General features: G+C 52.8%; 3 protein-coding genes across 4 annotated transcripts in view; 2 read left to right on the forward strand and 1 right to left on the reverse strand.

The window, feature by feature from the left end:
* The window catches only part of UBL5 (ubiquitin like 5), a 43,517-nt gene extending 38,966 nt beyond the window's left edge, over window positions 1–4,551 (forward strand). Inside the window, exons 1-5 of one of the 2 annotated variants that reach the window (XM_055699989.1) lie at window positions 3,578–3,683; window positions 3,795–3,856; window positions 3,953–4,036; window positions 4,147–4,184; window positions 4,331–4,551. In XM_055699989.1, coding sequence (XP_055555964.1) covers window positions 3,801–3,856; window positions 3,953–4,036; window positions 4,147–4,184; window positions 4,331–4,374 — 222 coding nt within the window. In that variant the 5' untranslated portion in view covers window positions 3,578–3,683; window positions 3,795–3,800 and the 3' untranslated portion in view covers window positions 4,375–4,551. Of the gene's footprint in view, window positions 1–3,577; window positions 3,684–3,794; window positions 3,857–3,952; window positions 4,037–4,146; window positions 4,185–4,330 lie in introns of those variants that run through there. The other variant, XM_055699990.1, reaches the window with a different exon arrangement.
* On the reverse strand, window positions 1,205–3,788 carry FBXL12 (F-box and leucine rich repeat protein 12). The gene is made up of 3 exons (XM_055699983.1): window positions 3,461–3,788; window positions 3,279–3,351; window positions 1,205–2,811 (listed from the first exon to the last, which is right to left on the reverse strand). The coding sequence occupies exons 1-3, from the start codon at window positions 3,559–3,561 to the stop codon at window positions 2,056–2,058; spliced, it is 930 nt and encodes a 309-aa protein (XP_055555958.1). The 5' UTR covers window positions 3,562–3,788; the 3' UTR covers window positions 1,205–2,055.
* Window positions 4,552–4,792: 241 nt separating the features above from the next.
* PIN1 (peptidylprolyl cis/trans isomerase, NIMA-interacting 1) lies at window positions 4,793–16,362 on the forward strand. The gene is made up of 4 exons (XM_005435523.4): window positions 4,793–4,947; window positions 6,459–6,659; window positions 12,757–12,867; window positions 15,787–16,362. The coding sequence occupies exons 1-4, from the start codon at window positions 4,794–4,796 to the stop codon at window positions 15,894–15,896; spliced, it is 576 nt and encodes a 191-aa protein (XP_005435580.2). The 5' UTR covers window position 4,793; the 3' UTR covers window positions 15,897–16,362.
* The last annotated feature ends 11,628 nt before the right edge of the window (window positions 16,363–27,990 follow it).

A 27,990-nucleotide genomic window follows, 5' to 3' on the forward strand; every position in this document is an offset into this window, starting at 1 on the left:
CACCTTGGTGGCCGTGGATTTTTGCTCCTCTCAGCCCCGACAGGGCACCAGGAGCCGTTTGGATTTAGCTGGCGCCCAATTTTCTTCCCTATTTTTAAAAGCTGGCGTCTCCACGCATGTACAGACAGCTGTAAGGTGGGGCTGGGGATGAATCGTTCAAGGTAAAAGGTCAGAAAAAGATGAAATAAACAGTAGGAAACCACCTGAATTTGGAAATTAGAAGCAATAAGGGTTTAAACCAGCCCTCCAAGCGCTTCAGGAGACGCGGGAGGAGGGTGAGCCGCTGCTCCACCAGGGCAGAAACACATCTGATGGTTCAAGAAGAACCTTCCAGCCCTTTCTTCCTGCAATTTGCCCATGGCCACGCGATGTTGACAGCTCCCCTCCTGCTTCCAAACCTGAAAAAGCTCGCTTCGTGCCATCTGAAGTTGTAATTGCCGTTGTGTGCTATTCCACACGGTTAGCAATTAGGCGCTCTGCGGATCCGACGGAAAAGTGGTACGTTGGGACCCTCAGATATTAAATTGGGTCGTTTGCGGCGCCGGGCTCGCAAGCGTCCCACTGCAAACATCGAGAGAACATTTAGGTTCTTCCCGCAGCCTTGACTGATAAGACAGATTTTTACTGGTTTTAATTTTCCTTTCTGCTGCTTTACCTTCGCTCTCCAAGCCTAGAGTGCTGGGACAGATAGCGCTTGAAGTTTTAATAACGCTAATTACTCCCACGTAAATCTCTAGGCTTGGGAGAAACACGTGGCCGTACTTATTAAGCCAGCAGCCTTGGGATGTTTTCCAAAGCAGAGCTGGGGCGTTTTTTACCATTGTTTATTTGCCCCAAAGCTACGCTGAGATTGTGTGTAGGAACAGAAAGGAGGCCAGGGCGCAAAGACCAGCCATTAACGAGACGCGCAGCGATGAGGATTTCATCACAGGGGGGGTCACTGCCATCCAGGTCTGTCTGAAAGCCAACGGCTTGTTGCATAAGCTGCAGCTGAAGGGAGGGCAGGGGGGGTGGGGGGTGAAAACCAGCTGTATCGAGGCAGAGCCCGGAAAAAGCTCAGCTGAGACATTAATCCATCTGCTGCGCTTCCGAGAAGGACGCTGTTAGCGTCCAAAGACACCGCTCGGTGTCACCAGCCACCTCTTGATTTTTTTTTTTTTAAAAAAGCATTAGCTCAGTTAAAACCTCACAGCACGAGAAAATGTGTATCAAAAGCATCTTTATTTAATAAATACAACGATATGAAAACATCTTTGGCTCAAGAACCTGAGAACAGCCACGTCACAGCCCGTGGTGTTGGTCACCTGGGGTTACAACATTGTGGGGAGGAAAAGGAGAACACAGACAATAAAAGGTGACGAGGAAAGGTGGCTGCTCCCAGTAAAATCCAGAGATAACACCAGCTCAAGAGACATGTGGCTCTCCAGGCCGGGCGTTCAGGACACCCCACAACCAAAACCTTTCTGAGGAGCAGCCTGAAGAACTCAATTTGAACGACAGTAGAAGCGAGGTGACATCCTGGACTTGAAAACGCTCGCCGGCCGGGCAGATCACCTCCACTTTTCCAAGAAAAGAACAGCTCTGGAACGTGTCGCCCAATTATTTCTTCCCCGGCAGAGTGCGGCGCCTTGGTGCAGGGCGGTTAAGCAATCGCAGTCAGACATGAACTGGGAGTCTGGGGTTTGGGCTGCCAGATTTTGTTTTTTTCCAGCAGCATTCTGGAATTCCGTGCTCATTAAGCAGCTTCCCAACGTTTAGTGGTGGGGGAAGAGGAGAAGGCAAAGAGGTTAAACTTGTAACCTCAGCCGGTTTTTGGTCACTTCATCAGTGGGGTTCCCAAAAGCTAGGTGCTCCCCGGCCCCTGAGGCACAGAAAATGGGGGGAATCCTACCCAAACCAACTTTCTGAGAAGCCATTTCATACGAAGGGCAGAAGGACAGAAATTTTGCCCCAAAAATACATATAGCAGCTTCCAGAGAAACAGGTTTTTACACCAAAGGGAGAACTTCACATGTAATAAGGAACAGCAAACGCTCTGCTGCTTCAGACTGTGCGTCAAGGAGCGTGTGAAACACTACAGTGGGGCAAAATTGCCCGAATTTTATCGATTTCTTCCTTTTCAAAGGTTAATTTGAGGTTCCTCAGCTGGGGCAGTGCTTGGCACAAAGCAGTAACGGCACTGGGAGAAATCTTATCGCAGAGGTGGAGGCACAGCGCCTGCAGGTGCTGCAGCGTGGCTAAACAAGCCAGCCCCACGTCCGTCAGGGAGTCAGTGTCGCTCATCTCCAAGAAGCGGAGACGTTTCGCGTGGCGGACGATGAAGGAGATGGCAGCGTCGCCGAAGCTGCAGTGACGGAGCACCAGGCGCTCCAGCTCCTCCAGGTGCGGAGCCGCCTTCTGAATCCCTGTATCGGTGAGGCGGTAGGTGCCGCAAAGGCTGAGCGTCTTCAGGCGGTTCTGGGAGGAGACGTTGAGCAGGTGGTGATCGAAAAAACCCGGGGTGTTGTGGACAATGAGGTGCCGCAGCTGGGGCGCCGCAGAGGCGAGGAACCAGGCGGTGGGGATCTCGCAGCGGCTCAGCTCCAGCACGGTGAGGGAAAGGGGGATGCTCTCATAGGGGACGTGGCGGAGATCCGTCTCAGCCAGGGACAGCCGGTGGAGCCGGGGGCAGCGCTTGCTCAGGGCAGCCAGCAGCGCCGGGGAGAGCAGCCGCCGCTTGCTGACGGAGCAGAGGGTGCCCCGCATCCGCAGCGTCCGCAGGCTGTCACCGAGGTGGCGCCGCACAAGGTGCCACAGGCTGTGGGAGCACAGCTGGGGGGAGAGAGAAAAGGGCCTGGTCCCAGGGGGTGGGCAGGGGGGGACCACCTCTGCCTGCAGCGAGGTGATTCCCCCTGCTCCCAGCCCCCGCCCGCAGCGGGGCGCCCACCCCGCCCCCCGATCTCAGCCCCCTGCCCGCAGTAGGGTAACCCCCTCACCCCCCACCCGCAGCGGGGTGACTCCCCCCCCAAACCACACTCTCCCCCCAAATCGCACCCCTTCCCCCCCGAACCACCCCCCCCCCCACTCTCCCCCAAATCGCACCCCTTCCCCCCCGAACCACCCCCCCCCCCACTCTCCCCCAAATCGCACCCCTTCCCCCCCGAACCACCCCCCCCCACTCTCCCCCAAATCGCACCCCTTCCCCCCCGAACCACCCCCCCACCACTCTCCCCCAAATCACACCCCTTCCCCCCCGCCAATCGCACCCCTCCCCCCCCTTGCAGCCAGGCGGCCCGTACCCGGTGTGGGCTCAGATCCACGTATCTCCAGACCATCGGGTCCTGCACCAGCTGCTGCCATCGGCGACAGACCCTGCGGGGGGGGTCGGTCAGGGCCCGGCCCGGCCCGGGGGGGCGGGGGATGTCGGTCAGGGCCCGGCCCGGGGGGGCGGGGGGGTCAGTGCGGGGCGGGGGGGCCCTACCTGGCCGCTCGTAGCCGGTCCCGCAGCGGCAGCAGCGCCAGGACCTGCAGCAGCACCAAGTCGGGCAGCACCGACACCTCCACACCCGCCGCCTCCGCCATCTTGGCCGCGTCTTCCCCACGAGGCGGCGGCCCTTAAACACGTCACTTCCGCTTCCGGCCTCGCTCCCGGTAACTTCCGGGTCTAGCGGCGTAGCGGCTGTGGCGGAGTGACGCAGGGCTCGGTAGGCCCCGGGGGGGGGGCTCGGACCTCCTTCTTTAATCCCCTTCCTTACCGACACCCCCCCGGTGCCTTCCTGCGCCTCCCCGTTAACCCCCGGTGTCTCATCCCTCAGGCAGCCATGATTGAAGTCGTCTGCAACGATCGTCTGGGCAAGAAAGTGCGGGTGAAATGCAAGTATCCCCGGGAACGGGGGAGGGGGTGGTTCGGGGGTGGTGGGGGTGGGGGTGAGGGTGCTCCCGGTTCCCCCCGTTTCCTTAACGGCCCCGCCAGCACCGAGGATTCCATCCGCGACCTGAAGAAGCTGATCGCGGCGCAGACCGGCACCCGCTGGGATAAGATCGTGCTCAAGAAATGGTGAGTGGAGCCGGGGAGGGGGGGTTGAGGCAGCCGGGGCCATCGCCCCCCCATCCCCAGGGCGGTGGGGTTGGTACCGGCTGCCTGAGGGCTGTTTTCTGTCCCCGCAGGTACACCATCTTCAAGGATCACGTCACACTGGGCGACTGTATCCATCTGCGGGCGGGTGGTTTACGGTGTTACCGGATGGGGGGGTGCGGGGGGTGGGTGCCCTGCAGCTTTGCCCCCCCCCCCCCCCCCCACCCAACACCACCCCATCGACCTTACGTCTTTCTCCTTAACTCCATCCGCTAGATGAGATCCATGATGGCATGAACCTGGAGCTCTACTACCAGTAGCAGCTGCCATCCCCTCCCGGCTCCCCGCGGTGCTCGCTCCCCCGTGGGACCCACCCCCTCCCCCACCAATCTGCGTTTCCCCCCTTCCCGCCCCTCAGCTGGAGCCATGTTGAGGCTCTAAACCTGCTGTAGCTGCCCTGGAGTGTTTAAGTGGTTTATAATAAACGTGTCTCTCGAGTCTCGTTGTTGTGTGGCGCGGCGGCGGCACCGGGAGCCGCGGGAACGGCGCGTTGCTGTTTCTCTAATGCGTTCCTGCTCCTTTTGTCCCCCCTGCGGCCACCGTCCTCTCCCGCGTCACGTGCCCAGGCCCGCTTCCGGCCTCACTGCGGCTTCCCGCCCGCAGCCAATGACCGCCGGAACGGCGGGCGCTTCCACCAATGGCCGCGCGGGGAGGTTGGGCGCTGCCTTCCCTTGGGCCAATGGGGATAGGGAAGGGGCGGGCCGTCCCCGCCCCCTCCCCGCGCCAATGGGGCCGGGCCGGGCGCGGGCGGTGCGGGAGGCGCAGCCGAGGGAAGATGGCGGAGGAGGAGAAGCTGCCCGCGGGCTGGGAGAAGCGCATGAGCCGCAGCTCCGGTACGAGCAGCGGCCACCGGGAGGGGCTGGGGGGTGGCCGCCCCCGCGGTGCTGCGCCTTCTTGGGGGCCCGGGGTTGGGCCCAGGTCGGGGTGCGGCCTGGTGGGCCCGGCCTGGGCCTCGGAGGGGGGTGGGGAGCCGCGCTGGGGGTGGGGATGTCTGTGGGGGTTGGGCTGCGGGGCTGCTGTGCCTGAGGGCGTCGTGGGCCTCGGCCGGGGGGCGGAGCGGCTGCTGGGGGCAGGGGGGCGCTCCTTGTGTGGTAGGGGGGGCTGGGCCTTCCAGCGGGGTCTGGCCTCCTCTTCCAGGCTCGAAAGGTTCCTGGGAGGCCGCGTTCTCTAGCTGGGCTGTTCCTGTCGCTCGCCTGAGGGGAGGCCGTGAGGCTGGTGGGGTAGAGGAGTCTGTGAGGGCCCTTCTTTGTCAGAACCAGCTCACCTGAAGCATCCTGGAGCCGTGGCCGTCCGGTGTTAGGTCCAGGCTCTTGGCTGGAATCGCAGCTGGGACACGGGCCCCTTTGCTTCCCCCCGCCCAGCTGGGCTGTTGCAGCCCCTCACTCTGCTTTGGCTTTTTACCTGAGCCTGCTCCGCTCCCAACATTCAGCGGAGAGCTTTGGGCTGAAGGTTTCCCCCCCGTCCAGTTGGGCTGTTGCAGCCCCTCACCTTGCTTTGGCTTTTTACCTGAGCCTGCTCCGCTCCTCGCTTCAGCAGAGAGCTTTGGGCTGAAGGATTCCCTAGAAGGAAGCAGAAATCACCTCGGTCCGTGCTGTGAGTTATAGCAGGTAAATGCACGCGCGGCTCTGAGCGCTGCAAGGCCTTGGAACCGCAGAATTACCCAGCTCTAACGCTGAATGTGTTGAGAGGGGACTCCACAGGAGCTTCATTCTCCACTACCCGGAGAAAATACAGATCTCTTGTGCAGGAAGGTCTTCTTTTCTGGTAGAAAAAAAAGGGGGTTTTTGGAAGGAAGGGTCTGCGCCATACAAAGATGTGATCTTTGCTGCCAGTAGCCACGTTTGCTGCGGGATGCGCTTAACGGAGAGGCTCTGTGCTGCTTCCCCCTTGTAAACAGGACACAAGAGAAACAGGGTCTTGTCCCTCAGCCAGAAACCCAGCGCTGCCCACCCTCCTGGCAGCGGCAGGGTGCTGCCTGGGGGTGTTGGTGGTTTCTGGCTGTGTCAGTGGGTGTTTTGTCGCTAATCCAGGCGAGCCGCGTGAGTTGGAAAGGCAGCTGGAGCCTGCTTCTGCGTGGGGCTGCTGCTTTGATTAAAGGCGCTTCCTGACGGAAACGCTCGCGTTGGGAATTACGTGGAGTTGTAAAGGCTTCTCTCCCACCTTGGGTGTTTGAGCTGATGGCGTGGATGTGGCCAAGCACGCGCAGAAATCCAGTCTTCCATGCCTTTGGGGTCGAGGAGGGGACGCTGGGGGCCAGGAACATGACACTGGGGGTCGAGGAGGTGATGCTGGGGGTCTGCCAGGAGCTTTTTTTTTAACCCCAGCCCCCCCCCTCTGTCCACAGGCCGTGTTTATTACTTCAACCACATCACAAATGCCAGCCAGTGGGAACGGCCCAGCGGCAGCGGGAAGAACGGCCAGGGGGAGCCCAGCAAAGTGCGGTGTTCGCATCTCTTGGTGAAACACAACCAGTCCAGAAGACCCTCGTCGTGGAGACAGGAAAAGATCACACGGACCAAAGATGAGGCACTGGAGCTTATAAATGGCAAGTAAATGCAGGAGAAAGAGAGAGAATATGATACTGGCAGGAGAAAGAGAGAGAATATGATACTGTTGGAAGGGGAAAAGTCGTTTTCAGGCTAGAATTGAACCCCGAGACGAGTGGTTGTGTCGTGAACTTGCTATAGCAAAGGGTTTTTTTCAAGCCAAATGGTTTGAACGTGGACTTTTGTGTGGCTCAGCCCACCCAGAGAAACAATTTTGCTGTATGATTCGATGGCATAAAGATAGGTCCCGGCCCAAATGTCTTCCCCTCTGTGTTTTTTTTTTTTTTTTTAATGTTATTTCAGAGGTTTGTTTGTATTTTCTGTGTAAATGTGTATTTTTCTATTAAAAATAAACTTCTTGAAAGATAAACCAGATGTTCTTTAAACATTGCTGTTTATTTAATGCCACTTGACCCCTTGCCCTAATAGCAACTTAGAGTAAGTTCTGATTAACCTCTGCTTGAAATCAAGTTGCTTGTAGGAGGCAATCAACCCTGCACAGGGCTGTACGGGTGATCCGACGGGTTTTTCCCAAATTCCCAAAGCGTTCTGGTTTGTGGTCTGGTCTAGGAGTGAGTGCGCTGCATGCCTTCCGCAATCATAGGCGGTGTTAATTTCAGCAGCCTCGATTATTTTAGTTCATTTGTTTTTCCTTGCAACTCTGGCTGTAGAATTGAATTGATGTCGTGTTTCTTCAGCGTTGAGGTTTTGCTCTTAGCGTGGCAAGTTCGAAGCCCAGCTGTTACTCCCGGCTTTTCCCTTTTAGCATAAGGAATTTGAGGGCTTAAGGTGAGGTTTCAATTAGTGCCGGTGATTAACTGAAACCGAGACCGTGCTCCTTTAGTGGGCAGCTGTGGTTTTTTTCTGGCGGCAAGGACGCCGAGGCTAGCTGGCGCGCTGCGGGCGCGCAGGTTTGTACCGCAGTACTGCGTCTGGTGTATCTTTTACGGCTTCAGCCATGAGGGAGAGAAGGTAGCGAGGGTGTTTTGGCTATCATTAGTCCTAATCAACAATTAATTTAAAGATTTTCTTACTTGCCACCCCTGGGAGGGGAAATTTTGCTCAGTAAAGCAAAGCACCCAGGCGATGACCAGCAGGTGGTATCTGCTCACCACCTTTTGGAAGGGGAGATGAGATGAACTGGCACAGATGGGAATATTTTATTATTTTTATTTTTTTTCGGGGGGGGGGAGGGGGAATTGTCTCCTTCAGGTGAGGGTGGCTGGAAAAGTGTGACCAGAGGAGGTGAAGTGGGATGCACGCCTAGCGTGGAGATGTGTGTGTGTGCCAAGGGAGTTGAGGCTGGTGTGAAGATAAAAAGATTGCAATATTTCAGCCGAGCTGCACGTTCTTTCTGTCTTCTCCTTCTTCCTATTTTTTTTTAATTATTCTTTTAAGAATAAAAAGTATTCTAGAGCCGTCTCTTGCAGTGACATTCAACTGAAAGGCGAGCACAGAGCGTTCTACGGCTCAGAGGTTAAATGATGCGTGATGCTGGCGTGGCGTTGGTGAATCTTTGTAAGAGGGGGTAATTTCTATTTTTAGAAGGGAAAGTTGTCTTTTTTTCTCTCTAAAAGAGGTGTTCCAGGAGCTTGTGACTGGGTAGGCTTTTTGATACGGAGATATTACCTAAATTGGTTATTTTTAGAAGCCTAAATAATGTTGTTTGGGCTCAACAGTCGTCATCGTTCTTACTTGGTTTGGGTGCTCCGTGGTAGGGTGAGGGAAAGAAACGATTTAAACTTTCCCTTTTTGGAAGGATGAGGTTAAGCTTGGCAGCTTCCGAGCCTTCTCGCTATCAAATAACCCTTGTTCCATAATCCGTCTGTGGGGTCCGAAGAAGAAGGAGTCGTGATTAAAATATCCTTCGTGTAAACGCCCCGCTTGTGTTGTTGGTAAAGAGAATTAATTTTTGGAGCGGGAATGCCGCTCTCAGAACAACCCAACCCTAACCCCTGTCCTCTCCGCGTTTGTCCCCAATGAACTTTATTCCTGGGAAGGTCACAGGGACCATCAGGTGACGATTAATTATTTTCTGGTGGCTTCTTGAAAATGATTGTTTCTAGAGCAGCTGAAACTTCCCGGGAGGATGGGCGGCTTGGCTCAGCCGCGGCTCCTGACAGTCAGGCGTCGGCGAACTTCCCTGCACAGATGTACCGTACCTGGGGAATGGAATTATAGCGTGGAATTGCCTAAGTAGGTCTCCTTTTTTTGGCATGTTTGGTTTGGAGAGGGGATAACGGCTGAGATCTCCCTCCGAATCTAGCTGGGGCGTTTATACACGAATAAAAACCCGAGAAAGAAATGAGATGAAGGAATTCTTTGTTCCCAGGGGAAAGGGGATGATCCTGAAGATAAATGTTTTCGGGAGGTGAACTTGACTCGATGTCAGATATTCCAGTTGGGTGGTTTGGAAGCCGTTCAGGGAGTCGCAGCGGAGGATGAAACGGGGGTTCGCCCTCCCGCTGGGAGCTGGAGCGCTCGGGGTGCTTTTCCAACCGGCGATAACATCCCAGGGAATGCGGGGTTGGGAGGAAATTCCAGAGCTGAGCCTGACCCTGGTATTCACGGCAGGAAAACCTCCTAGTCCCCTCTGCCCGCTTCATCGAGGGGCAGCTGGGGGTATCCTGCCCTGACGTGTAGCAAAGCCTGCTTCCCAGCTAAACCCTGCGTCTGATCGGTTTCTATCCGTTGTTTCTTGCATTGGTGGTGTTTAATTACTCTTAATTAATTCCCTCCCCGTGCTGACCTCCGAGTGGATTTAGAGAACCCTGCTCTTTACCAGCCTGGTTTTGCACGCTGAGCCAACCAGGCTTTTAGTTTCTGGGAATGTAGGTCATCCCTTCTGCCATTTCTGCTCTTAGCCCTCCTTTGCACTTCAGTTTCAATTAATTTTTCTCGAGCGTGGGTTCATCGTGCTGTGCAATATTCCAGCTGAGCTCTTGGCTGTGCCTTCTACTGGGGCGTTTACTCCTGCCTTTCTCTCTGCTGAAGATACCAGGAGCTTCTCGCTTTTTTAAAGTCACACTGCCTGTTTTGGAGTGCTTTGTCATTCCCTTTTGACGTCCTCCTCTTTCTGATCGAGCCTCTCTGCAGACAGCAGGTTTATTTGGGGGTTTTTTGGTTGTGTTTTTGTGTGTGTGTGTGTGTGTGTTTGTAAATAGGTGCGTGAGTTCACTTGGTGTCGTTGGATCTCGCCGGGTCCTTGGGGTCACGTTTAATATTCTGATCCTCCTGCCAACGGTGCTTCCCCCCCCCCCCCCGGCTCCAGCTCGTTACTCACGTGTGCCGTTAGCTTCACTCTGTTTCTTGTTGCAAAATCGGTCAGGATTCATCCCAAAGCGCCATCCCTTGGATGCTGCTCTTCCCCAGCACTCCCCATTTCAGCACCATCCGTTGCCATTCCTTTTTTTTTTTTTTTTTTTTTTTGCGCTGATACCCCATGATTTGGTTTCACTTAGCCCTGGAGATTTTTAGGGATACTTTATTAAAACCCAGACAGTGGTTTGTTGGGGTTTGTTTTTGTTTTTTTTACACTAATCTGTGTAATTTATTCCAAACAGCCGAGATCATTTGGGGAAAAGTCTTGTCAACCCCGCTTGACGGAGCCAAAGGTTAGAAACAAGGTGTCTTCTTCTGGTAGAGGTGCTTTGAAACAGCTTCCTTGGCTTTAAAAAAAGCCTTAGGCTTCTTCCAGGAAAACCTTCCCGTAGCTGACAGGCGGGTTTTGCTCTCAGACTGCTCGCTGGCATAAAATTAGGAAGTTTTAATAACTAAATTCTACTTCAAGGCGTAGCTGGTTTTCTCTGCAAGCTTATGAAACCCTCTTGACCCCTCGGAAAGTGCCGACGTGACCGGTTTGGGATATAAACATCAACGCTCTGATCCTTAAATTTGGGTCCTTCATTACTTTGACATCAGGACGTATCGTAAAGCTGTAATTCCTGATGCTTCTGGGTGCGCTGTTTGACGGGTGCTTGCAGCTCTGCGCAGTTAGATACGTATTTATGGTGCTGCAAATAGGTATTTTTAGGATAAACTCCGTTTTGTCAGCAAGTAGAGTGTTGGTGCTCAAGCAGCTTAGTTTAAGAGGATGAACTGGTACCGGTTTCTTTCCTAAAACTGTCTTCCACCCAGATTAAGAATCCTTTTTTCTCTTTTTAATGCAGGATAAATAGCCATTGTCTTAAGTTTTGTAAAGTTTTGGACTTGCACGGTAGACTTTTTCCGCCTCCACGCGTGCATCTAAGCAGCAGGTAGGATCCGCGCGCGTTATAATCTCACTTGGTGCTGAGCGCTGGTGTTTTCTGTTGGAGCAGGTTATTAAGGTATTAAGATAATTCAAAAGCTGTAGAAAGTTACATTCAGGGCGCCTGCTTAAAAAAAAAAAAAAAAAAAATTAAAATCTAGGACAAGAGCTAATCAATCTCCTTTTCCCATTTTTTTTTTTCTTTTGGTCTGTCCAGCTGGAAAAGCAAACCCAGCCGTCCTGAACACCTTGCTGGATTCCAAAGGTTGAGGCTAGTGGCAGAAAGAGAAGACTGAGTTGGGGAGGAAAAATGGGCTGGAGGGTTTAAAATCCCTTAGTTTTGTCTTGTTAGCGTGAAACTGCGACAAAGGAGTGAATTAAGAAACGGCTAGCCTGCTTTTTCACTTCTGCTGGACACGTCAACCTCCGCTCCGCTCGTTACAGAATGATTTTCTTACCTGCTCCCAGCCCTTGCAGATATTTCCTCCGCTGGATAAAATTCCCTAGCCTTTAAAACGAGCTGGAAAAATCCTTATTTCCTCATCTTTTTGCATCGTAAACCGCCCTCTCCTTTTTGTGGGAGCGTGCCTCCAAATAATAATGCCTAGCTCTGGAATTAACATGCCTGACCCTCACTTGCGGCTGGAAAAAACCATGCTCAGCCCAATTTTAGGTATTATATATATATATTTATTATTTTTAGAGACTTATCTAGCAAAGTGCAGGCTCTTTATACATGCAGGCTACAGGGCTTGCGCGGGACCGACCTGAAATAGGAAGCTTGGTGATCAAAAAACCAAAAAAAAATAAACAGAACAGCTTTGAGAGGGGGAAACTGCATTTCTTTTCTCATTTTTTTTCCCATTCATCGGTCGCTTCTCGGTGTTTCTCTTTGAAGGTAGGAGGCTGCTTAGGTCTAAAATGGAAGCCAGGCCTTAGAGATTCTTTCAAAAGGTGACGGGAGGTTTTCTGGAAAGAGGGGCTTGAAAATTAAAAGGGTTTCTAGAGAGAATTAAGTTTGTCTGGCTCTACGCAGCCGTCCTCCTGCGGGAACGTTTCTTGCAACCGGTGCTAAATTGCATTTTGGTGGGGGGTGGCAGCGAGTCGGACCCGTGCTGGCTTGGGATTTCAATTAGTGATCCCGCTCCTCTTAACGAAGGAGCCGGAGTCTGGGGAGGCGCGTGGAGCTTTGCGGGATTTTCTGGTCTCGAGGGTCTGTGACGAGCTGCCGGGCGGCACCGAGGGATGTGTCGGGGGCGCTTGTGCTTTGCCCAGCCCCGAGAGCCCTCAGCATCTGTAATGAGTGGCTCTATAATAATTTTAACAAGCTGTTGATTGGAAAAGATGATCTCTCTCTTAATTTATCTTCTTACGAGCTTGGGATGGGGGGATCTGCTGGGTTCAGGACAGGGAGGCGGAGCTGCGAAGACTACAACTTTTTTTTTTTTTTTTTAAATACCTTTTAAAAAGCTGTCTTGACAAATAATTCACTCCTCGGGGATTCTTCTGGTGAGGTGAGCTCTTCTGCAATCAAAAACTCATCTTATTTTCGAGCCCGATAAAAAAAAAACAAAAACAAAAAAACCCAGTTGATTCTGCCTACTACCCCCTCCCGAAGCACAGGAATTTATTATTTAATAGAAACTTAAATAGAAATGGACTACGGTGCAAAGCTGGAAGAAAACCTGAGACAGGCACTTTTGGGGTGTTATGGACGTTTAATTCTGGCTCTGTTCTTGGGGGGTCTGAAAGCCTCGTTCCGTGTGCGTAGGTTTTGGGGAGCAGGGGGGGGAGGGGGGTTCCCCCCTTTTTGCCTTCCCCCACCTGAATTCTTCCCTTCTTTCCAGGCTACATCCAGAAGATAAAATCGGGAGAAGAGGATTTTGAATCTCTGGCTTCCCAGTTTAGCGACTGCAGCTCGGCCAAAGCGGGAGGCGATCTGGGTGCGTTTGGCAGAGGTAAGCCCAGCTCAGCCCGGCGGCGTGGACGCCGGATCGGGATCACGGGGTCGATCCTGATCTTCCTGGCAGGGGGAAGGGGGGTTTAATAATGCTTCATCACGTAGGGCCGAAGGTAAAAACGGATTTAGATGCCAGGTTAGCCCGCTGTGCGGGAAATGTCGTTGGATGCCTGGAAGTTAAACCAATTAGGAATGCAATGATTAATATTATTCCAGGCTGAGAGGCGATGTTGTGCAAACGCCCTTCGTGAAATTGGCTTTTCCTGCTGGGAAAAAAAAAAGGATTTTCCAGCTATGCTGACTGGAAATCCGGTGGCGCAGCATAATGAGCGCTGAATCAGGAGGAGGCGGCTAAGCCTGGCTAGCGGCACGGCGGAGAAATGATTCGGCTTTTATTGGCAAGTGATTAACGAGTTGTGGAAATAAGATCAAGTCGCAGCCCACTGAGATAATGGTGCCGGTGAGAGGTTTTGTTACACGGGATTCTCGATGGGTGCAGTGATGGAGCGACAACAAAAGGCCGGTGGATGCTGCGTCGTGAAAGAGATTTGCTGGCGTGGGAGGAAAAAAAAAATCTTTCGGATGGGGAAGTGTAGCACTGAACTTTGTCTTAGGGATGCTTTTTGCCGTAATTTCTGCTAGGAGGAAAATACAAACGTCCCAAGTGCGGCTACAGTATTCGGGAAAACAACCCAAAAGCTTTTTCTGACGAGGGTGTCCGTGCGTATTTTGTTTGAAGAGGGTCTAGGAAGGTTCTTGCCGGGGAGGGGGAATGCTGGATTCGTTGATCCCATCCGTATCCCAAAGCGTCGCAGCAGTTGCTTCCTCAAACACATCCACTCAGGCGGGGGGTGGCGAGATTTTATGGATTTTATGGAATGAAGCGTTAATCCTAGGGTGCTGTGCCCGCTGGTTTGGGTTCAGCGGGTGCTCAGCTCATCGTGCTCTTCGGAGACGTAGGGGAAGAGATTGATTTGGGGGGTTTTTTTGGTTTGTTTTTTTTTTTCCTGGCTGCACCAAAATGTAAGGAAATTTTGCAAGAGGCGGTTTCCACTAGATGGCATTGGAACCATGCGTGGTGGCCAAACCCCTGAGCTGTCAGTCCAACCCCCTCTCTACCTCTTTTGAAGCCAAATAAATAGAAAAAAAAAACAAAAAACAACCCAAAAAAGTAATTCGTTAGAACTTGGAGGACGGGTTACTTGGGAGGCGAAGCCGTGAAACCATTTCAATCTGTCTTCTGCAAACCCTTCAGCATTGTCAGGTGGCTGGTTGAGGAAGACCACTGTGGTGTAGTGGGGGGGCTGGTACCTCGTCTGATGTAAAGGTTTCAGGTCCTAGTGGAAAATAACCCCCCCAAAAATTCGAGGGAACGACGCTGGCTTTGTCACTGGAGCTCGTGAGCCGCCTCTTCTCGCAATTAATTGAAACGAGAGAAGCGAAACTCTGGAAAGCCGTATGCATCAGGTCACTCCGGTGATAAAACATATTTTATTTTTTTATTTTGGAAGGGGAAAATGCCAAGCTGAAGCTATTACTGATCCCGAAAGGGAGGAATCGAGCATCTTCTGCGGCATCTAACGGCCTCGGTAGAGGAAGAGGGAGGGAGGGAGGGAGGTGCTAAAGAAAAAGATAAATTCTGGAGATGCTGCCGGGCTAGATGCGATGCCTCTGGGATGTGCGGGCTTCGGGGGGGGGCGGGAAGCTTTAATTTGCAAAGAGATTGGCATCTGGCTGTGCTGGGGGGGCACTGTCACCCCCCAGCCTTCGCTGGCAGGGAGGAAGGGTCCCCTCTGTGCTGGGGGGGGGCACTGTCAGGTCCCCTCTGTGCTGGGGGGTGGGCACTGTGACCCCCCAGCCTTCGCTGGCAGGGAGGAAGGGTCTCCTCTGTGCTGGGGGGGGCACTGTCAGGTCCCCTCCATGCTGGGGGTGGGGGGGCACTGTCAGGTCCCCTCTGGGGTGGGGGGGAGGCACTGTCACCCCCCAGCCTTCGCTGGCAGGGAGGAAGGGTCCCCTCTGTGCTGGGGGGGGGGGCACTGTCGGGTCCCCTCCGTCCTGGGGGGGGCACTTTGCGTCTCATCCTGCTGCTGAAGCTTTTGCTGAGAGCCCCCCCGGTGAGACCTGGACCTGCTGGCATCAGTAAAACCTCGTTTGTTTGTTGGTTGTTGTTTTTTTTTGGGGGGGGGGGGGGGGGCAGTTTCTCTGGTCTGACCTGTGTCACGGGGGAAATTAGTGCCCCCCCTTGGACCCCCCACCCCGTAGCCGGCTGCTGTCTTTCCTCTGGGCTTGAATTTTTTGGCTGAGCCCCTCACTCTGCTCGCTCCTTCCCCCCACCCTGCCGAGCCACGGGGGGGTCCGCTGGTGAATCTCCCCCGGGGGGTGTGTGGGGGGGTCCCTCCTCCCAGCACCTCCAGCTTTCCCCAGCCTGGATTACTCAGATCTCCTGGAATTCTGTGGCTGGCAGACTGGAGCCCCCGGAAAAGCAATTTTTTATTTAGGTGATGCCATGATCCCTGTGTGCCTTGTCAATTATTTAGCGCCACTTGTAACGAACATCAGTTCCGTTCCCGGCTGCAAGACCGGCCTCCACTTGTGCCAGTGAGTCTGCAAAACAGATTTTTTTTCTCTTCCTTTTGGGTCCACGGCTCTCTGAGTATCTTTCCTCCCTGCAGTTGTGTCTGTAGGATCCGAAAAAAAAAAAAAACCCAACACCCAACCCTGTTGAAAAAAGAAAAAAAAAATTCTGCGAACGCGTCGTTTTGCATCATCTTCGGGCAGCAGCTGAAAACAAACCTGCAGATTATTAATTGGTGACTTTGTGGTTTGCCTGGGAGCTTTTTTGGAGGTTTGCTTGTTTAGGAAGATGTTGCGTTTGTTGCCGGGCTTAATTAAACTTTGTGGTGTCTGCTCTCCGCAGGTCAGATGCAGAAACCTTTCGAAGATGCTTCGTTTGCGCTGAGGGCTGGTGAGATGAGCGGCCCCGTGTTCACAGAATCAGGGATCCACATCATCCTACGCACGGAGTGAAGTGCCTTGGTGACCCGTCGAAAGGAAAAGGGCGAGGGGAAGAAAGGAGAGAAAAAAATAAATAAAACGACAACGGGAAAAAAAAAAAAAGCCAACCACAAAAACGAAACCTACTCCAACCCTGCACTCTCCCAAATGAACTTCATCTCCAATTTAAGAGAAAAAAAAAAAGCAAAAAAAAAAAAAAAAAAGCTTATTTCATATCTCAGTGTCTTCTGTGGCACCTGCCCCTGTGTTTTGCCCCCCCGCCGAGGTGCATGGTCAGCCCAGGGTGAGACCCCCACCCAAAATAAAGCCAGTAGCGTCTTTCATCAGCAGAGGGAATGTTTAAACCCAACATTTTTGGGGGGGGATGCCACAGCCGCTCGAGTCCTGTTGCCGTGTCTCCTTAAGCAGAGGGATGGTGGATGCTAAAGGTCACACACTTCAGTGCTTCCCCCCTCCCCCACCCCCCCCCCCACCCCCCCCAATTATTTATTGCCGCGACGTGCGAACGGCAGGTGCTGGGACGGAACGAACACCCCAACCCCTCTGCATGTTTCTTTCCACTTTTTTTTTTTTTTTTTTTTTTTTTTTTTTAATTTTTATTTTTTGGAACCAGCCCCAACGCCATTTCGCTCCGCTCTGGGTGGGTTGACCAACCCATTAATTAAAAACCAATTAAACCCGGCGGGTAGCAAACGAGGAGCCAGCTCGTCCGTCCGTAGCTTCCCTTCAACTTCCCTTCTCCCATCCCTCCATCCCTTCCCCACGGTGGCACCGGCAGCTCCCTCTGCTCCTGCCATCGCTTTCAACTCTTGGAAAAACTTGAAGATGCCTTTTTTTTTTTGGGGGGGGGGGGGGGGGGGGGAGGGTCTGATGACAAGAGTTCCTGGCCAGTGGTTGCCACCACAGGCAGATCCGTAGCCGGCCCCAACTCCGTCGCGGGTACATAGGATGCTCTGTGCTTCCACAGCCTGGAGTCGCTCCGTAATTTTATTTTTTTTTTATTATTTAGGATGCCATTCTGTAGGACGGACATTATCTTGGATTTTTTTTTTTCTTTTTAACTAGAAAGCTGTTGGGTTTTGGGGGGGTTGTGTGTGGGTTTTTGGGGTTTTTGGTTTTTTGGTTTTTTTTTCCTCTGGCTCCTCTTGAATCCCACTTGTGGTTTAAACACTGTAAGGCGTTGTTTTCCAGTTACGCTGCGTTGCTTCTGTTTAGCAAAATAAAAATGGGGGGGGGAATTAAAAAAAATTTAAAAATAAAAAATTATCCCAGCTTCGGTCCAATGCAAACCAGCTGTATAGTTCCAGCTCTCTTACGCAGAAAATAAAAACCCTCTCCAATTAAACATTTCAAGAGCTCTGGTATTGATTATTTCTCCTCCTTTGCCTGTAGAGATCTTGCGGCTTCTATGAGAACAAAAAAACCCCAAACCTCTGCAATATGTGCTGAGCTGGCTCTTGTTTCTGTGGGGTTTTTTTGTTGGTTTTTTTTTTTTTTCTTTTTAAGTCTTAAAATGGAAATGTGGCCGAAGACCAATTTGGAAAAGTTTTTCTGACGCTAGAAGCTGATATCTTTTATCCCCCTTTTTTGTCACTGCGTTCTGCTTTGCATCGAATCAACGCTGGATTTCCTAAGAACTGCTTAAATCCTGGTGGATTGGGGGGTTTTTTTTTGTTGTTTTTTTTTTTTAATTTTTAAATTTTGAAAGGTTCATCTCGAAAGGTTGATTTTTAAAGGTTCATTTTGAAAGGTTCATTTTAAAACCCGGTGCTTCTAGCGCGGTTTAGGAACTGTTTCCTGCCTCTCCCGCGTTCTGTGAATTTAAGTGTTCCTTTTCTGGTGTGAAATTGGCCGTTATAGGGAGCGTGGCGGTGGGTTTCCTTTGTTTGTTGTGGGGTTTGGTTGGTTTTTTTTGCTAAAATCTGCCATTTTAGAGCTGGAAAAAGGCACCATCTCCTGCCTCCTCCCTCCAATTACTGGACCATCAAACCCAAACCTCCGAATATCCCTCGCCGTTCTGCTTTTTGTCGGGGAGATGGAAAGCTCCCGCACAGCAGATCAAAGTTGGTTTCCGTAGCTACACATCGATTTAAAAAAAATAATAATAATTAAAAAAAAAACCAACCATCCAGCTCAGGGTGACAAAGCGGGTGAGAACCTGAAAAAGAGGAAAACTCTCGAATAAGTGGGTGGTGTGATGAAAGCGGGAGCGGAGGTAAATAAAGCGCTTGGTGATGGTTGGGGGTGTTTAGGGTCTTTATTATGGCTGATTATTATTATTATTGTATTTATTATGGCTGATTATTATTATTATGATATTTATTATGGCTGATTATTATTATTATGGCTGATTTATTATTATTATGGTATTTATTATGGCTAATTTATTATTATTATTATTACTAAGGTGTAACAAGGGTGTATTATTACTAAGAGCTGGGGGGGCTCTGTGCCGTCCGGTGGGCTCCAAGCAGCCACCCAGGGAAGAATAAATACCCTGAGGCTACTCCGGCGTTACTCGAGGTGGGACCTACGTAGTAAATAGACTTGGTGGCTCTTCGGTTCCAGCGTTGGGGTGAAGCCAGCCCGGCGTCACACCCAGGGGAACTATCCTGCAGTGCTGAGCGGCGGCTGGGGCTTCGAGACCTCGGAGAAGGAGCGAGCGGGTGCGTGGGGAGGGTGGGAGCTGCTCTGGAATTTGGGGATGGGTTATCCCAAAATTTGGGTTCGGCCACGCTGGGAAAAGAGGCGCAGCATCCTGGTTCCCGTAGGGGATCCTGTGCTCGGAGCTGCTCTCCTGCCTTTTCCCGAGGGAGCAGCCGCTGGTTGCTGCGCTCGCTGGTCCTGTATCCCGATTCAGCGATGGATGGACGGCCTGGACGGCGATTTTTTTCCCAGGATAAGTCATGGAGCAGCACATCCCCGCTCCCGCCCTTGGCTGGATGCTCCAGCCGCGTGTCAACCCTTGGACCCGTCACCAGCGTGGTGACACTGACAGTAACCGCTTCCGACAGGATCGTGTTTGAAACCTTCACTTTTCCGGAAGGATCATTTAAGGAATTTCTTCTGGTTTCTTTCCAGAGCCTGAGGAAGAAGCTTGTCGTATCCCGGGAAATCAGGAGCCAGCTTGGAGGCAGGGCTGGCGCGGGGGGAGGGGGGGATGCTTTTCCCCAGCTCCCTCAGCCCACCAGGAGGATGCTGAAGGTGAGAGGCAGGTGGGGAAGGGGGGACGGACCCCGTGTTTGTCCCCCCACCCCAAAACCGGGCTCAGGAATGATTTTCCACCCCGTGCCGGTGGCTCTCGCCGCGCCGCGGGAGGTGGCATCCATCACTGTCAAGCGCCGTTATCAAAGCGGAGCTGAGGAGCTCCGGATCTGTCCTCCGGCTGGTGACGCAGCAGCTTCCAGCCCTGGGAAGGAGCTTGGGAAGGGAATTGGGAGCCGTGTCGGACTTCCAGGAAAAACGCACCTCTCTCACCGAGGGAAAGGTTTATCCTGGGGGAAGTGGGTCTAGGAGAGACAGGGAAGCTCATCCGCACGGCTTTAGGAGCTGCGGTGAATCCCGCCTGGAAGGATCAGTCCTTGGGACACGGGGGATGCTCACGGTGGACATTCCCACCCCGAAAGAAATAATATTATTTTTTTTCAGGGGAAAAAAAAACCAAAAACCCAGAAGAAATAATTTTTTAATTTTTTTTTTTTCAGGGGGAAAAAACCCTTTCCTGGGCACACCGTGAAGCAGTGGGCAATATCCTGGTGAATAAACCGAAGTCGGGATGGGGTTAAACAGAGCGTTGGGTTGGGATGAGGGTCCAGGGGTGCTGGGGGGAAGGGAGATGTGACCGAGGGGTTCAGTCCTGACGTGTTCCTGCTCACAAAGGCGCTGCAGAACTTGTGTTTCCTGGAAAAAACACCGTCAAGAGAGAAGGGAGGCACTGGGATGGAGCAGGAAGGCACTGGGATGGAGTGGGGAGGCACTGGGATGGTGGGGAGTATCCGTCAGGGAAGTACCCATCACAGAAGTATCCAGGGAAGTACCCATCAGGGAAGTATCCATCAGGAAGTACCCATCAGGAAGTGTCCATCAGAGAAGTATCCGTCAGGGAAGTACCCATCAGGGAAGTATCCATCAGGAAGTACCCATCAGGAAGTGTCCATCAGGGAAGTATCCGTCAGGGAAGTACCTATCAGGGAAGTACCCATCAGGAAGTACCCATCAGGGAAGTACCCATCAGGGAAGCACCCATCAGGGAAGTATCCATCAGGAAGTACCCATCAGGGAAGTACCCATCAGGGAAGTATCCGTCAGGGATGTATCCATCAGGAAGTACCCATCAGGAAGTGTCCATCAGGGAAGTATCCATCAGGGATGTACCCGTCAGGGATGTACCCAGCAGGGAAGTACCCATCAGGAAGTACCCATCAGGGAAGCACCCATCAGGGAAGTATCCATCAGGAAGTACCCATCAGGGAAGTACCCATCAGGAAGTATCCATCAGGGATGTATCCATCAGGAAGTACCCATCAGGAAGTGTCCATCAGGGAAGTATCCATCAGGGATGTACCCGTCAGGGATGTACCCAGCAGGGAAGTACCCATCAGGAAGTACCCATCAGGGAAGTACCCATCAGGAAGTACCCATCAGGGAAGTATCCGTCAGTCCCAAGAGCGGGAGCCGATGGGGAAGCAGCAGTTGTGGGGCTGAGGGTCCTGGGAAGAGCGGGGTCTCCACCACCAAAGCAGCAGCACCCAAATCAGCACCCCTGGGTCCCATCCGTGCCGGGGGAGCTCGGGGTGGGAGTGGGGTGGGGGTCTCTTTCCCTTTGGATAAATGGCTGCCGGGCCCTTGCCCACGGGGCTGGGCTGGTGTCCCCGTGCACCCCGGGAGCATCCATGAGTTTTCCCACAGCCTTCCCTGGGATTTGTGTTCTCCAGGCTTTCGGAACTGGATCCCGAAGGGCACATGGACAGACGGGAGCGGCTTTATTTAACACTGCTGTTTCTAATTGTCCATAAAAAATATATATATATATATAAAAAAAAGAAACCACCCAGGGAGCGCTCGGTGGCTCGGCTGGGGAACGCAATTATTTTTCCAGGCTCCATCTAATCCTCGTTACTGAATTTCTTGATCCTTCAGATCCTTCTCCCCAGGGAACTCACAAGCACAGCAAAATCCCATTGGCACGATCCCGTCTTTGCGTCCGCCAGAGCCCCCTCCACTCCTCCATCACGCCACCCCCCGTGTCACTTTGCATTTCATTAACATTCCAGCTGAATTGCTGAATTAATCCCGTATTTTCCGATCGGTGCTTCCAGCCTCCTGGCACCGATGGTTTTTATGGCTCACCCTACTCGGAAGGACTTTTGGGGGAGGCAAAGGTTGGAGGAGGAGGAGGAGGAGGATGGAACCTGCATCTCCAGGACCTGGTCCCACCTGGGAGCATCACCAGTGGGACCAGCACTAGATTAAAAATCCGTTATCTCCGCTTTTCCACCACCCGCAGCTCTCGTGGGTGAAAGAAAAAACATCTCCCAGCTTCCAAATATCCCAGGAAAAAGCGATATCCCTCCTTGGGAGGTTCCTGGGTGTCCGCTTGGATGGTGCCTGGACCTCTAGATGTAGCTCTTGAGCTGTTATAGAAGATGAAACCCCAACCACCACCCCAAAAAAAAAACCAAAACAAACCACCTCCCTGCAGGGCCGTTTTGTGCCCCTGCCTGGCATCTGCCCAGGGACTGGCTTGTGCATCCCATAGTTCTGCAAACACAACCTTAATTAGATCATCAACTGGATCTAATTTGCTGAGTTTCCCCCCTCCCTTCCCCCCCCCCTCCCCCCCCCCCCCCCAGTTTCATCACAGATCCGGCTGCGCGCGGCGCTGCCAGAGCTGCTGGCAGCATCCAAGGATGAGGCTGGAGCGTTTAGCTTTTCCCTTAATGAACTTTCCTGCTCATTATTTTTAATTCATTTCCAGCTTCCATAAGAGGTGGCCGGGCTGTGGTGCGGGACTCATCCTGCCCGGGGGCATCCTGGAGGGTTTGGGGGGAGGGAAACGATGGTTTGTGCCTGGTCCTGGCTTGGAGAGGGGATGGAGAGAACAGGGATGGACTTCATATTTTAATTAATTTTTTTTTTTTTTTTTTTGCCTGCAATTTAGCACAAAGCCCCTTTTCCTCAGCCCGGCTGGGCTCGGAGGGTGCTGACGTGGGTGCAAAGCCAAGCTGCAAGGTCAAGGGCGGTGCTGGCTGGGCAGGGGGGGCTGCTGGAGACCCCCTCGCCCGCAGCAAAAGGCATCGGGGTGCGGGACCCCCCGCATTTCCTCGCACCCCTCCCCCCCCTCCCCGGGCTCTTTGTGGGTGCTGAGGCGGAGGGAGGCTGGAAAGGGGGGCTGGGGGTGCCCTGGTGGGTGAGGAGGGACTGGGATGGAGCATGAAGGCACTGGGGTGGAGGGGAGGAACTAGGAAGGAGCAGGAAGACACTGGGATGGAGGGGAGGCACTGGGATGGAGGGGAGGCACTGGGATGGAGCAGAAAAGCACTGGGATGGAGTGGGGAGGCACTGGGATGGAGTGGGGAGGCACTGGGATAGAGTGGGGAGGCACTGGGATGGAGCGGGAAGGCACTGGGATGGAGGGGAGGAACTGGGATGGAGCAGGAAGGCACTGGGATGGAGTGGGGAGGCACTGGGATGGAGCAGGAAGGCACTGGGATGGAGGAGAGTTTTTCGAGTTTTCAGGATTTTTTTTAATTATTATTTTAATTTTTTTCCTGGCGGCTTTTTTGCTTCTTTTTTCATTAATTAATGATTAATCACCGCTCACCTGGCGCGTTTCGCTTCCTCAGTGAGCTGCTGGGAGCGATGGGATCCATGGAGCATCCAGAGCCAGAGCTGAGCCCGTTTCCCTTTTCCCGGAACTGAGCCCGTTTCCCTTTTCCCAGAACTGAGCCCATTTCCCTTTTTCCGGAACTGAGCCCATTTCCTTTTTCCCGGAGCTAATTAATGCCAGGGTTTATGATTTTCAGGTGGCTCATTAAACCTGCTGCCTCCAAACACCCCGGGAGGGAATGATTTTTATTTTATTTTTTTATTTTATTTTATTTTATTTTCTGGGCAGGGATGGAAATTTCCTGCCCGTCCGCGGGGTGGGGGATCCTTCTTCCGGGGGAAATCCGGGGGGAGGTGGAAGGGCTGGAGCTGAAACCAGGAAATGGGATGTGGGAGGGTTGGGGGGGGCTGTGGGTTGGGGGGGGGGGCGACGACTGTGGGATGTGGGGGGTTGGGGGGCTGTGGAATGGGGGTAATTTTTTTTTTTTTACATTGCAGGACAGCGCAGAACTTAGAGGTGAATATTTTTTAATTTTTTAAATTTGTTTTTAAATCACAGAAGAGCCCAGAAGGGCTAAACATTTTTAAATTTTTAATTTTTTAATTTTTTTTTTATTTTTTAAAAATTGCAGGAGAGCCCAGAAGGGCTACATATTTATTATTTTTTTAATTTTATTTTTAAAATTGGAGAAGAGACCAGAAGTAAGGGGTGAACACTTTTTAATTTTTTTAATATTTTTTTTTTTAGCCACCCTAGCTCCACCGGTGGCTCTTAATGAGCCTGGCTGCTTAATTACGCTGGGCACCCTGCTGGAGCAGGGAGAAGCCCCTGAGCCCCCCAGAGCCTTCACCCCACTGACCGCCCACCAAGATAAATGAGGAACCTTCGACCCCCTGCACCTCGTCCCTGAGACACGAGGGAACTTTTTTCCTCCGGAAAACCCAGCGTGGTGGGGTTGGCATTTCCTTCCTTGGATTCCCAGTACCTGGATGCTGGAAGCTGTGGGAGCAGGATGGGAGCAGGGTGGGAGCGGGGCTTTCCACCTGCTGGCTCTGGGATGTGGGCATCATCCGGAGCTGTCTGCATCCACGGCTGGTCCTGGGGTGGGAAATCCATCCCCCTTCCCCTTTTCCTCCCCTTTTCCTCCCCTTTTCCTCCCATTTTCCTGCCCCAACGCCCACCACCAGTGATGTTTTGGCTCAGAGTCGCCCCGGTGCTGGTGGCTTGGGCAGGATGCGCCAGGCACCGGGTGTACCTGATACGTGGGAGATGCTGAGCTGCTCAGGATCTTTGGGCTGTGGTGCTGGTCCCTGCCCCCAGCCCCCCATCTCTGTGGCTGCTCATCCCTCCCAGCCTTCCCATCCTGTCTCGCCATCGTTTCCTTACGGGATTTAGCGGCTGAGACCTCGTTTGCTTCCAGAGCTTGATACCCCGTTAGACCTTCCCGCCTCCCTGTGTCTCCATCCCCCCCACCCATCCACCCACCCCGTGTCCCACGGGGAGTTTCAGCCCTGTGGGTGCCCCCCTGGGGCTTGTCACCCGCTCAGATGCCATCGGGATTTTCCTGGGGTCCTGGCACAGCTTCCTGGGAAGGCAGAAGGCAAATCCCACAAAATTCCTACTGGGGGGGTTCCAGCCCCCTTAATGAGAAGCGAGTAAATAAACCTGGGGAGGGGGTGTCCCCCACCCCGGCTGGCTGTGACCAAAGGTGCCAGGGTCCCTCTGGAGGGGAGGGGCACCCCCCGCCTGCACCCATCCTGCCTTGGCACCTTGGCTGCAGCCCTCGCTGATGCTCAGCTGCATCCCAAGGCTCCAAGGTTTCCATGGCAACTCAGCATCGACGCAGCCAAAAGCTGTGGGGCCCTGCCCAGGCTTGGGGGGGGGAGGGGGCGCTCAGCATCTTCTCAATGTACCCAAATGTGACTGTAAATATATAAAAAAATAGATATTCTGTTTATTCTATGAAAAAATGGATGGTTTCTATGTAAAATATCCATCCCATATATATAATCCTATTTATTTCTCTCTAGATGAGATATAGATAATACATATAATTTTTTTTTTTATTCAGTGCAACTTGGGACAGCCCTCTAGGAAGGTGGGTGCGATGCTGGAGGGTATCCAAACGTCCACAGCTGGAGATTCCAGCAGCAAAAGCTTGGCTATGACAAGGTGCCGTGCTTTTCCCAGGATTTGGCCCAGGTGCTGGCGTGGATCCAAGCATGCCGGTGGCACACGCCAGGCAATTTGGTGCCCGTCTCGTTCATTCCTGCATGCCAGATCCCTCAACCCAACGGTCCAGGTAGGATGCTGGATCTATTTCTGCCTCCATCCCATTGCTGGAGGTGATCAATAAGGAAAAAAACGGGAATTAGCCGGCAGCGAGCTCTTTCTCTGGAGCTACGTGCGCGGCCACGACTTTTTTTTTTTTTAAAAAAAAAGCTCAAAACCAAGCACCTGGCTTCCCAGGGCTCGGTTGAATGGCACTCAAAGGCAGATGATGACCATTATCCCAATCCATCGCGGCAAAATGATGCATTTCCAGCCCTCCTGAGTGCAGCCGCAATTAATCAGAGCCTATTTATGGCAGGCTATTCATCAACGGCGCAGGAATCATCAACACGGTGGATGGGAGGCTGGAACAGGAGGCAAAGCGGGAACAGATTTCCATATTAATTGACCTGATGGGTTTTTATGACTTCCAGGGAACGAGGGTGCTGGTTCCAGCAGGATGAGACCTTGGGGGGAGGGGTGGGGGCAAAAGCATGACCTTGAGTTTTGCGTGAATTTAATTTCTTAATTTCTCAGGGGTGTTTTCAACTCGGGATGAGAACCACAAACAGATAGATGGGGTAAAAAAAATAATAAAAAATAATAATTAAAAAGTCACGGTCTTCCATGGTGAATCCAGCTGGGATGGTTGAGCTGGTGGGTGGGTTTGCCCGGTTGATGGATTCGGGCAGGAGCAACGTTGGTGATGAAGGTTCTGCTTCGTTATCTCCTCCTGGGAGGTGGGTGGGAGGGAAAGGTGCGAGGTGGGGTTTGAGCCTCAAATTTGGAATGGGTTGGGTTGGGGGGACCTTGGGAGGTCACCCAGCACCACCCCCACCCCACCCTGCGGCTTCAACAGGACCAGGTTGCTCTTGGGGGTTTGCTGGTAGATGCTGGTGGTCCAGGGGTGGGCATTTTTGGAGGAGAAGGCAGCAGGTTTCGAGGTCCCCAGGCTATTTTGGGAGCAACAGTCCCTTCCTCCCTCCTCAGCATCTCTATGGGTCGGGAATCCCCTTCCCTCCCTTGTGCTGGGGGGTGGGAGCATCCCAGCCTCACCAGTTTGCAAAGGAAAATCCTTTGCAGGGTAAAAAACCTTTGGTTTTCCTCCTTCTTTATCCTGCAAAGTACGGAAAGAGCCAGGGCAGAAGGAAAAGGCGCCTCGTGCACAGATCACAAAATTTCCTAGGCATCAAGGCTTCCCACCGGGAACACTTAGCATGGGGAAAGAAAAAAAAAAAAAGAAAAAAAAAAAAGACTTTTTTTTGGTTTTTTAATCCTTTTCCAGCAGTTTGTACATTGGCAAAGCAGGTTGCGGCCCTTGGGGAAATCTTAATTTGAACGAAGCAGCTTTGATGATTTCTGGGGATGGCCAGGGAAAGCTGGGAATTACTTGGAAGCTTCTGGATGAGCTGGGGCTTCCATCTCCTGCATGTGCAAAGGGAGGGTCAGGCAGTGCTGGCGGCGTCATCGTTGGGATGAACCAGTTCCCTCCTCTTCCTCTCCAACTTCATCTCTTCTGGAGCATCCTGGCTGCCAGGAGGTCTGTCCTGGGACCCTGTGTCCCCTGTCTTGCTCCCTTTTATCCTCATGGAAGCTTCTGCTCCCATTTGCAGCGAAGGAGGATGCTTCCAGGATGTGCAGAAGCATCTGCCACCAGTCCGGTCCTGCTCAGGGATGCAGCTTTGGATGCTGGGCTGGTTGAGATCCATCTGATCCTGCTCAGGGATGCAGCTTTGGATGTTCCATCTGGTCCCACTCAGGGATGCAGCTTTGGATGCTGGGCTGGTCAAGATTGGTCCAGTCCCACTCAGGGATGTGGCTTTGGATGCTGGGCTGGTCGAGGAGTGGGAGCTCTTCGGATGAGCGTTATCCAGAGACACTGATGGCCACCCCAGGAGCAGACAGCACTCCACCTGGATATCCTTCCAGCCGGGACTTGTCTCCCTGTGCTACAGCCAGAGCACCAGTGGAGAGAAACTGGCGCTTCCAGGTAATCCATGGAGCTGGTGAGTGTCCTCAGGAGGACCTTGGACATTCCTCAAACAAGCCGGTGGTCTCCTTTTGGGTGGGCTGGTCCTTGCGTGGTCCTGGTGTGCCAGGGCTAGCTGTAGAAGCTCCCAGGTGATTTACAGTCCTCAGCACCCATGGTCCTATCCAGCCTCTGCAGAGCTCTTGCACAGTGCCTGCTCCAGACTTTTTTCCTCTTGGCACCAGGGAGCCCTGAGGTCCCAGCTGGTCGGACCAGGTGGGCAATGAAGGATGCTGAGGGATGGGATCTGCAGGGCTGAGAGGTTCAGGCAAAGCCAGGGATGAACCCAGCGGAGGTTGGCAGGCAGAGGAACATCCTTACCCTCTGCCCCCAGCTTTGTCCTGCTCGGATTGCCCGGCCAGGTGGCCACCATGGCCACCTCCACGTGCTGTGGGTGGGTGCAGAGCCAGAGGATGGATGGACCAAGCCAGATCGCAAGGCAGCTCAATGCAACCCAGCCTCTTCTCCTTTCTTCTTCCTTCTCTTTCCTTCTTCCTTCTCCTTCCCCTTCCTTCTTCCTTCTCTTTCCTTCTTCCTTCTCCTTCCCCTTCCTTCTTCCTTCTCCTTCCTTCTCCTTCCTTCTTCTCCCTCCTTCTTCTTCCTTCTCCTTCCTTCTTCTTCCTTCCCTTTCTTTCTCTTTCCTTCTCCTTCCTTCTTTTTTCTCCTTCCTTCTCCTTCCTTCTTCCTTCTCCTTCCTTCTCCTTTTTTCTCTTTCCTTCTCCTTCCTTCTCCATCCTTCTCCATCCTTCTCCTTCCCGTGCTGTCCCCACCTGCCCTTCTCCGCAGTCATCCTTCCCGGCACTCCTCACTTCCGACCTTTTTCCCACTCCTCACTTCCTCTCTCCCCCCGGGCTCACTCCGTGCCCCCATCCCGGGCTCGACTATGTCGTGATGCTTTCAGATTTGTCACTTCTTCCTCCTTCATCGCTGCAGTTCGTTGCCTGGGATCACAGATTGAAAGAGCAATTTGTAGAATT

This window comes from Falco cherrug (assembly GCF_023634085.1).
Source record: "Falco cherrug isolate bFalChe1 chromosome 11 unlocalized genomic scaffold, bFalChe1.pri SUPER_11_unloc_3, whole genome shotgun sequence".
In the NCBI taxonomy this organism is placed as follows: Eukaryota; Metazoa; Chordata; class Aves; order Falconiformes; family Falconidae; genus Falco; species Falco cherrug.

What these genes read in the sequence shown, in the direction of transcription:
- PIN1 (XM_005435523.4), top strand. Translation starts at nt 4,794, where the DNA reads ATGGGGATAGGGAAGGGGCGGGCCGTCCCCGCCCCCTCCCCGCGCCAA. An exon ending in GCGCATGAGCCGCAGCTCCG is followed by an intron (nt 4,948 to 6,458) that starts GTACGAGCAGCG and finishes CTCTGTCCACAG; the next exon opens with GCCGTGTTTATTACTTCAAC. An exon ending in GGCACTGGAGCTTATAAATG is followed by an intron (nt 6,660 to 12,756) that starts GCAAGTAAATGC and finishes CCTTCTTTCCAG; the next exon opens with GCTACATCCAGAAGATAAAA.
- FBXL12 (XM_055699983.1), bottom strand. Translation starts at nt 3,561, where the DNA reads ATGGCGGAGGCGGCGGGTGTGGAGGTGTCGGTGCTGCCCGACTTGGTG. An exon ending in GACCGGCTACGAGCGGCCAG is followed by an intron (nt 3,352 to 3,460) that starts GTAGGGCCCCCC and finishes CCCCCCCCGCAG; the next exon opens with GGTCTGTCGCCGATGGCAGC. An exon ending in TGGATCTGAGCCCACACCGG is followed by an intron (nt 2,812 to 3,278) that starts GTACGGGCCGCC and finishes CTCTCCCCCCAG; the next exon opens with CTGTGCTCCCACAGCCTGTG.